Below are 9,471 nucleotides of genomic sequence, written 5' to 3'. Positions count from 1 at the left end.
TGCGAAGTTTTCCGCCTGAGAAACCATCAGGGATTCCATTCGTAGCTTCACGCTACAGTCAGATAGATGACAATACTAAAAAAAATGACACCTCTGTATCCGCGTTTATTGCGACTGGATGTAGGACGTCTGGAGGTCCGTAGACCGTCCATCCACCTATGACAGGGGGTCTGAGACGGTGTATGCCAAGCTATGACTCATATCTTTCCAATTTCAATGTTGCCATACCTATTGTGAATACGTCCTGCGGTCCTTGTGGTTCGTATTAGGGGCGAGGTTTCGTTGGCGTCACGACAGAAGGGTTTCCATATTTTAAGATCCCATGTTTACGTGGCCCTCTAAGTCGATTTTGGGAACTAAGAATATTAAGCTATAACATAAGTGGTAGCGTGTCGGTATAACAGTTAGGGGCTCTTGGAGCCCAGCTAAAGAAGGGAGCTCTTTTTTTTTTCGTTCTTATGCTTTTCGCAACAAAGTAAGTGGGCGCGGTTAAGCACAGAACTGCCATCGTGCTTAAGAAGTTGGAACGCGCCTCCCGGAACTTCCTGCAAACCGTTTAGGAATTGCAGCGTTCGACGAAACACCCGTTGGCACAACACCGATAGCGAGCCTGATGGCGAGCCGTATGCTGTGCGCGAATTTCCGCTGCGTTCCGATTATCGCTTTGTGACTTTTTTTCTTCCTTGAACTATGTACCAACTGGCCCGGATTTCAACCCTTCTGTATCGCTCGCGAAACCGGGGCATAGGCAAGCTTAAGAAATAGAAGAAAATAGAAACATAAAAAAAATCGCATAACATTTTTTATAACGCACGCGGTGTTATCAACGCCGGCTAAAAAAAAAAAAAACCCTACTCGGCAGTAGCTGGCGTCATTGCACTTGGTCCGGAGGACTTTACAGATGTCTTTGAGTCACTGGAAGATAAAGAGGACGCCGTTGCAGGAAGAGGCGGGAAGACAGGACGAACGGAAACACGATAAATAAGCGGCCAGCGCAAACTTTGTCGATGCGTGCAAGCGACGTTCTACTTCAACCGCATTCGAGTCCCGGCTTCTGTGGACGAGTGTTTGGGATCAAAGCCAGAAGAAAACCCGGTTGGAAGGAGCGCCCAACGATCGGCTGAACGTGAGTACGCTCCTTGATTCGTAAAAGGAAAATACAGAGAAAAAGGCTCGTGTCAGCAGACGTTGGTCAGGACGCAGCTGAATGTGTAATCTAATGCATCAGAGAAATTGAGAGTAATTTTGCAGAGTAAGATCCTTTCGTATCGTAAACGTTCTTCGAATTGCGCCCGCTGCGATACGCGAAGAGCGAAGTTCGTCGCCCTTCCTTGAAATTGTGCGTTCTGCTGTATTGCACGCCTGTATTGCGGTGAAGCACCACCCGCGTGGTGGCTATGGGGTTTTGCTGGGGAGCACAAGGTCGCGGGTTGGGTTTCCAACCGCGACGGCCGTATTCAAGTCTGAGAAGAATGCAAATAGCGATCGTGCGCTTAGATTTGTGTGCACGTCACTGACCTCTGGCTGGTCAGAATCAATCCGAAATTTTTTCATTACGTTTCCTCTGTCTTGGCCACGATCTATCATTGTGTAAATAATTACCATATTATTGGTCGCTTAAACGCGTTTTGGTTTCGTTCGCTTGTTCAATATATTTTTGTTCCTGCGCTCTTTAGATACTTAGGCCCTTGTTTTCACAAAATAATATTCGTTTCGCGTTGACGATCTTTGCGTGTTCGCTTCTTCTTTCATTTTTCTAAACGTTGTCGCCGCAAACATCGACGTATATTATCACGTTGTAGCGGCCCTGAATAAAAGAAGCACTGCCAAACGGTGAGTCAAGTATTGAGGAGTCACCGTCTAAACGCAAAATATCGAACGCGCCATAATATCAGTATGACAGCAGTATACAATATACTTCTGTTCCCCCCCACCCCCACCCCTTTGTATCTGTCAGATGAAATGCAGGTTACAAAATTTTAATATGGCCTTCCTTTCTTCTTTCCTTCAATCTCTGATCCTTTCTTCCAATGTCTTGTTTCTTTGCTTCTTTCTTTCTTCTTCATATTTAAACTGGTATTCTTATTTCAGCAACTCGAGAGCCGCTGCTTCCATTACCTTGAGCCGTCTGCCTTTACCGTCCCCACCGCCGTGAACCAGCAAGATGACAGGGCTGGCAATGATCGCGGCTGCGATGACTGCAGCGGTGCTCAGCTCCGTCCACTGCGCAAGCATCACAGAGGGCCCGGAGTTTGCCGGCGGCGAGCAAGACGCAGAGCTCGAGACGCGGCTTTCCGCCTCGAGCGGCGTCCTGAACATCGGGGAGAGAAACTGGCAGGACGAGAATGGCTGGGGGAGAAGCACGCACAAGTCGTATGACCGTAAGTGTAGAAGCATTGTATAGTGTACGGTAATACACTCGTATTGTAGAGCGAATCAATACTGCAAGCGTATCGCATGAATGGATGAATTCACGAATACAAGCCTGAAGCGTACTGTACAAGTGAATAGGAAGTTCCACCCCACCCCCACTTCTCCCCTCCTCCTCCTCCAGCGACCACCCAGCGCTCAGCAGTGGCACAAAAAGCGCCGACCACCTACTACCGCCATGCGGGCAGATTGTCGCGTTTGAATCGTTTGAGCGCTGTTAGCACTGTACATTGTGTTAAGGCGAAAGCCTTATGTGCCCGATGAAGCGAAAAATTTGGTGTCCCTCCGGCGTTAACTTCCGATGGTACCAAAACCCACGTGACCAAGTGATGACGTCACGTTCCCTGCGCTGGGCCTGCTGCGGCTCGCACTGCGAAGTCCCACGGTGAAGCAAAGTGAATGAAGGTGTATTACAGTGCATTGAGGTGGATTAAAGTGGATTAAGGTGAATTAAAGTGGATTAATGGCTCATTCACATCAGCGACTTGAGGAGGTCGGGCGACCATTTGCGACTGGCGACTAGAAAGCGGCCGAGGGCGACTGATGTTCACACCGGCAAGCCAGGCTGAGCGCGACCCGCAAGTCGCAATCCCGGAGATTATCATTCTCAGCGAGAACTCTCGGAATCTACACGGATTTGCCGCGACGCGGGAGGAGGCCGGATGTAGACACATGAAAGATCACTTCCGGTGCGCCGCTGATTGGTTGATCAGTTTTGCGACCACGGTCGCGCGACTCGAAAAATCGAGCAGTGAGCGACTGGCCCAAAATGATCACTTTTCGAGAAAAACGACCATTTGCGACCATTTGCGACTGGTCGCTTTGCGACCAACTTGGTCGCGCGACCACTGTCAGTCGCCGGTGTGAATGAGCCTTAAGGTGAAATAAGGTTGGCACAAATTAGAGCAAGGTGGATTAAGGGGTAGTTTTAATTTAAGGTGGTAATCTAGAGAAGCCGTAGCGCTTTCACATTCGAGTCGTGCGAGGATACTTAAGTGACTATCAACTTCTTGATTTTTGACGGTGAACGTTTGTCACCGTATTATCGATGATATCGATTTCTCTCTTGGCTCTCGTACCATGCCAGATTGATGGACTCTAACGGACGATGTGTGCGTGCTGTGCTCTCTCTCTCTCCCCTTCCCCGTCTTTCATCGCCTCCATCCCTCTCCCATGTGTAGGGTTGCAAACCGGTTAAGCTAAACTGGTTAACCTCCCTGCCTTTCCTTCTCCACTTCTTCCTTCCTTCTTTCCTTCTCTCTTGGCTCAATACGCGCCAGTCCCTCTGTCGCGCTTCTTGTTTGCGCGGCTTCTCGACGTGCTAATACCCCAAGATGGAGGCCACGATGACGTCAGTGCGAACCATCATAATCTTAGTGGGATAGTTAAGTTGGATGTTATAATTCTGCCTTTGGCGTCCGCGACACTATCAAGATGTTCCGGCGCGGAGCAGAACTCACTGAAGTCGCGTAGCTTCACGCGCATGAAAGAAGAGAGCAGAATAGGCGCAGAAAACTTCTGCGCGTATTGTTTGCTGGCTTGGATAGCGTGTGGGAACCGCTGCGATCGCGGCAGCTGAGCGAACTGGTGTGTCACGATGCCACACTGCATCCGTTTCCTGTGGCACCTAAACCGAAACTGGTGCATAGAAACACGCTTTGAATAAATTGTTTAGGGTGCTCTGATGCATTGCAGCATTATTTTGTCGAGTTCGAGCGGGCTTTAACCTTTGTTTAACGCGAAAAATGGCAAACTCCAAACCTCATGTCAGTGCTCATTTAAGCGCTCCACGCCGCTTAGGATGCTGAAGTTGTAGTCAAGCAGAGAAGCGGTGATTGTCGCAAAATTTTCGATGTCCGCTTGGGGAAGGAACGCGTTTCTTGCCGTGCTTTCGAAAAAAGCATCACCTAAAGTATAGTGTCTGAAACATCCGGTACTCTTGAGTGTTTTGGAGAACAGGGGCTTTGCTGTTCTCCGAACCGCTCAGTGGGCAGGAAGTTTTGGAGGTCGCTTGCTACGTGAACTGATTCGTTATCGCGCAGCCGAATAACCAGATTCGTTGCTTTCTGACGACACGCAGGCGCCGTCGAGATCACCACGCACACGTTCAAGCAAGTCGGCTCGCTCTCCGGATGGATCATCGCTGTCGCCGTCATCGTTCCCCTTGCTGTGCTGATCGGAATCGTCGTGCTCTGCGTGTGCGTCTGCAGAGTCTGCGCGGGGCAAAAGGTACAGTACGCGAGAAAAATGTCGTTACAAACGACGAAAAGTTCTGTCAAAAGGTTGCGGCTTCGTCACGACGGTGAGCTTTCGCTCTCGTAACGGCGGAACTACCTTTGTCCTGCCAACCACTGATGTCGACGTCGCAACGGAAAATCCTACCGACGGACGGCACTTTGCTGCGACGGGTAGACGAACCGCGCAGTACAATAACGTCTGCCACTATGTTAGATACATTGCTGTTGTGACGGATATTGTGTGACCCAATAGGATAATTTTTTTTCTTTCATAAGAAAAGAAAGTTAGGGGTACTTCATTTCTGAAACAAACTATACTCCATCTCATAAGTCGTTTGCAGCACTACCTGTACGAGGCTTGCGCCTGTAATATCCTCCCGCAGCACAAAGCTGACTGCTGATAGCTTCGTGTGCACTGTGTTGTCGCCGTTTTCGCGTTGAAGCGAGGGGCAGCACGAAGGTAAATTCGCTCGCTGCCACTGCCGCGTTTCCTCAGTCCACCGTTTCGACAGCGAGTTTACGCGGTCATCGAGTTAGATGTGTTCTTGTTTGCTTGTGCGCGTGTGACGGTTGGCAACTGAGTAAGCGAATGCTTACGAGTTTATACGGCCGATAACTCTACTATCCTTACTTCGTGTAGGCGTCTACTGATTTGCTATCGCAAACGATGCTTCGCCTTTCGGGCAAACTGCAACTTCTTCCCCTCCCGATTTTTTGCTTACCGTTTTCGTAAATCTCCGTGGTATCTTTTGTCTCCATCATTTGCACCTAATTTACCGTCATTTACTGCGATACGTGTCATGTTTGGATATTTGCGCACGCACGCCGTATACCGCGAATCACTGTGGCGGTATCCGTCCCTCAACTGCTGAAGTTCCTACGGTTCTCAAAAAAATTGCCGCATAGTGTATAAAGCGCGATAACCATTTCTGGGTAGGGGATGTACTGCCATGAACTTAAGAATCTCCATTCGCTTCATTCGAAGGGGGAGTGTTGAGTGGAGAGGCATGCTAGAATGCGGTGGTACGCGTGGTGTCCTGCGTTGAAGGATGTCGGTCGACGACGTAATTTCCGTGAAACGGAGATCTGAGGAAGGTGTCAATTCAGCGCTCGACCTGATATTACTGCAACGAGCGAACTAGCCCAAAAATATGTACGTCTGCGGGAGACGTAAAGAAAAAACCGGTTCTGCGGTGTAATAGGCTGTGGTGCCCTGCGGCAATGCAAGACACTCGTTACACTTTGTAACGGTGCAGCGCTGCAGGACCTTCTTGATAACAGAACTGACTTGAAGATGTGAAAAAGCTTAAAAAGCGACGCTGCATCAAAATGAGGGAATAGTCTCGTGTCGTACGTTCATGCTTAGAAAAGAATTTATGCGGTCGTTTCCGACAGGGCGGAGTTTGTCGTTATGACAACACATACGGCATGCGACAGATGCCGGTGTCGCTGCGATGAAATTGACTCCGCCACACAGTGGCAGAACGAAAAGGCCAATAAGCGATACCACTGCATTATGCTGCCGCAAACACTTCTGTATCGACGTCAGCGTGTGTGTGCTACGATTGAGGTCACCGGCCGAGTCTGCCATTGTGGTGCAGGAGCTGTCTACCTATACTTGTGTGACGTCACAGCTCGAGCATGCGCAGGCCGTGTGCTGTCTAGAAGATACTGAACAACCTGTACACCCCTTTGAGGAGCCCAGTCTCGATACGCCTATACGATCGAAACAGCTTCAACACAAAACGCAAGATACGGAAGCACACGCATACAGCAATCGCTTTATTCCTTTATTCTCACAGAGCTAAGTTGTGCATTCTCAATTGCACTCTTAAGCAAACAATTTCAAACGTAATTCATGCATTTAGGTATTTGAACTGGTTAGTCGCATTGAAAAAGATAGGATACTTACTCGCAGTGGATAATGTGTAAGTGAGAGATAATTATCGCTACTGAAAAGTTTCACTTAATTAGCCAAACGCTTCGCTATAAAACTGGCTTGTCAAGTTCAGCAATATTTTCATTGCGCATGTAGTCGAAAACAAACAAACAAACAAACAAACAAACAAACAAACAAACAAACAAACAAACAAACAAACAAACAAACAAACAAACAAACAAACAAACAAACAAATAAACACATTTCTTGATTAAAATGACATATACTTCGATAAACACGTGAGCTCAAATTCTCGATTAATATATATAGGCTTGGGAAGTGCGGTTTTAGCTTATACGCTGGTCTAATTCTTCATACTTAACTTCCTTGTCTGCGGTTCTTTTCTTTCCTGCTCTATTTCACAGGGAGGCACCCCGCACGTTTATCAGGCAGGACCACCGCCTTACCCAGTTAGCCCCGGAACGGAAGCGGGACAAAAGCTTTGAGCCCTTGCACGGATCTTCGCCCGTGGAAGCCACAAGCCTCCGCTTGGGAAGACTTCTCAAATATTTGGAAACGCTGCTCACAGCCTGTTGATTTCTTGCTGAGTGCAGGGCCGGTATGATGTACCGATTCCTTTCACGCGATTCTATTCCTTTGCTACAGTACGCCACTCACGCGCGGGTGATCGCGGGAATAATGTACGTGCGCCGTACACGGCCTCAGAGATTGCGATCTCGCGCATAGCGCGCGCGCTATCTCGGAGGCGACGATGCGGTGCGCCACCAAGACCGCTGGTGAAACGCGGAAAGGAACGGCGTAGGAATGGAATCGCTACATTACCCCGGCCCAGGATTCGTATAGGGGTTATTCGCTGACGTCATGGCATACCGAACAAAGCTATGCAGAAACAAAGTTCCGCCATCTTGCCTGCTTTCTTTGTTTTGCTGAAAAGACGATATCATCCTCGCCTGTCTGCTTGAAGGAGCAAGAACGGCGGAATTATACAATAAGGTAGAATTCGGCTTTGCCCGCAGTGGCGCTTCCGCCTGATGCAGCATTTGATGTTTGCAGGGTTTGGGATCGAATGAGCAACTAATCGAGCTCCCTTGTCTTTCTGTCACCCGAGTTGAAAGGAGAAAAAATGAGTATATAATCGTATGAAATAAACTCTGAACGTGCTGTTTTTTGACGCACCGACATATCGGTTAAGTGCACAGCGGGCGTTTCGAATAAAGGTTGTTTAGATAAGGCTGCTGAAGGCTTATGCAATGAAACAGCCGCGTGTTTCCATGCGCAGACAACGTGTGTTCGGATGGATAGATGTTATGAGCGTCCCCTTTGGAACGGGGCGGTGGGTTGCGCCACCAAGCTCTTGCTACTATACTGCCTAATATTATACCTAGGTTAAACAATGAAAAAAGAAAAAAAACACTATGAACTACCACGCCCAAATTTTCTGATCCCCTATTGCGAGCTGTGCTTTTGTACGTCTCCGTCTTTTGTCGTTTCCCTACTTTTCTTGCACCAATGCTCCAGTCGCCTCTTACTAATGTCTATTGCGGACATGTTTGCTTTACCACTGCTCCCTCTGAACCCAAGGGCTTCAAGGAGGCCAGTGGTGCCTAAATCGACCGCTGGGTAGGCCGCTGGTATAACGAAGCCGTGCGCGCCCTATCGGAGTCGTGGTGATAGTTGAACTTGAAGTACGTCGTGTCTATCGCGTACTCTGTGTAATAAGGACGCGTATGGGTTATTGCCGTGGCTTGTGGATCTATTGTTCATGGTTTTTGTATCAGCCGCATACCATCGTTGCACGTAGGAAGGACTGCGACACGCATGCTTGTAAGCAGGCAGATTTACGCTGGCTGCTAATTATATTCTCGTTCGCATGTTCATCACCGCATTTCTTCCTCTCTCTCTCTCTTTTGACTTTCAGATGTTCGAGTGTTTATGAAGGCCAAAAATATTTGTTGATTGAAGGCGAGAGGAGGAGTGAGCAGATTGATTAACCGTAATAACGCTAAGCTTCCTACCCCATAATGTGGGATTGGGGCGATGCATCCTAAAGACAAGCCAGAACAAAACTAACGCTCCTCACACAAGACATACCGCCGAACAAAGGGAGCAGACGTTCCAGTGCGATGCCAAGGTCTTTCCCTTTACAAACTACTTGCACAAACTGCAGTGGACACGATCTTCCCCGCGTAATACGAGGAGTGTTTGCCATGGCATATCATGTTTTTTGTGCGCTTGCACGCACTTTGCCGCCACGATAGATATTTTCGAATCTCAAACCTTAATCGGCGGCTCCATTAGAAAGTATCATGTCCTTGTATACCGCGTCGCACTATTGTAATGCTTTGCGCTCAACGAAAGTACTCTTAGCCTTTTTTTGAGACTGGCCTCAACCAGACATGCTTGGCTACTTGTTACTGCGTATTCTGTGTACTCTGCCAAAAGGGAAGGGAAGCGCAGTCGAGGAAGGCTGAAAATTAGGTGGGTTGGTGAAATGAGGAAATTTGCAGGCGCAAGTTGGAATCAGCTAGCGCAAAAGAAGACAAATTGGAGATCACCGGTAGAGGCCTTCGTCCTGCAGTGGAGAAAATAGACTGATGATGATGATGATGATGATGATGATGATGATGATGATTGAGTGCATGTGTAAGTGCGTACAATAGATGTGTCATTTTATATGTCACCCTCTTCATGTGCAGTATAGCACGCTAGGCGTATGGTCAGGCAAGCATTCCAGCATTCATTAAAGAATGTCTCACTCATCTCTTGTTTTTGTGTTTCTCAAGAGCTACAGCGCTCATTCTTGGCCTTTCCCCGAAGGACAAGGTCTGGCAGGATGAGGCTCGGTCTGGCCGCTCGGGGGACGTGTAAACTGTGTCGCTGAAATGGAGAGGGAGGGGGGAGGTG

The 9,471-nt window shown here is 48.4% G+C and overlaps 1 protein-coding gene across 1 annotated transcript; it reads left to right on the top strand.

The window, feature by feature from the left end:
* The first annotated feature begins 885 nt into the window (after positions 1 to 885).
* Positions 886 to 9,471, top strand: LOC135906543 (uncharacterized). Its single transcript, XM_065437992.2, has 4 exons — positions 886 to 1,126; positions 2,092 to 2,381; positions 4,511 to 4,659; positions 6,972 to 9,471. Exons 2-4 carry the CDS (start codon positions 2,165 to 2,167, stop codon positions 7,050 to 7,052), a joined length of 447 nt encoding a protein of 148 aa, XP_065294064.1. The 5' UTR covers positions 886 to 1,126; positions 2,092 to 2,164; the 3' UTR covers positions 7,053 to 9,471.

This window comes from Dermacentor albipictus, chromosome 9 (genome assembly GCF_038994185.2).
Source record: "Dermacentor albipictus isolate Rhodes 1998 colony chromosome 9, USDA_Dalb.pri_finalv2, whole genome shotgun sequence".
In the NCBI taxonomy this organism is placed as follows: Eukaryota; Metazoa; Arthropoda; class Arachnida; order Ixodida; family Ixodidae; genus Dermacentor; species Dermacentor albipictus.
Note: the sequence above shows the minus strand (reverse complement) of the source record. Positions and strands in the feature narration are given on the sequence as shown.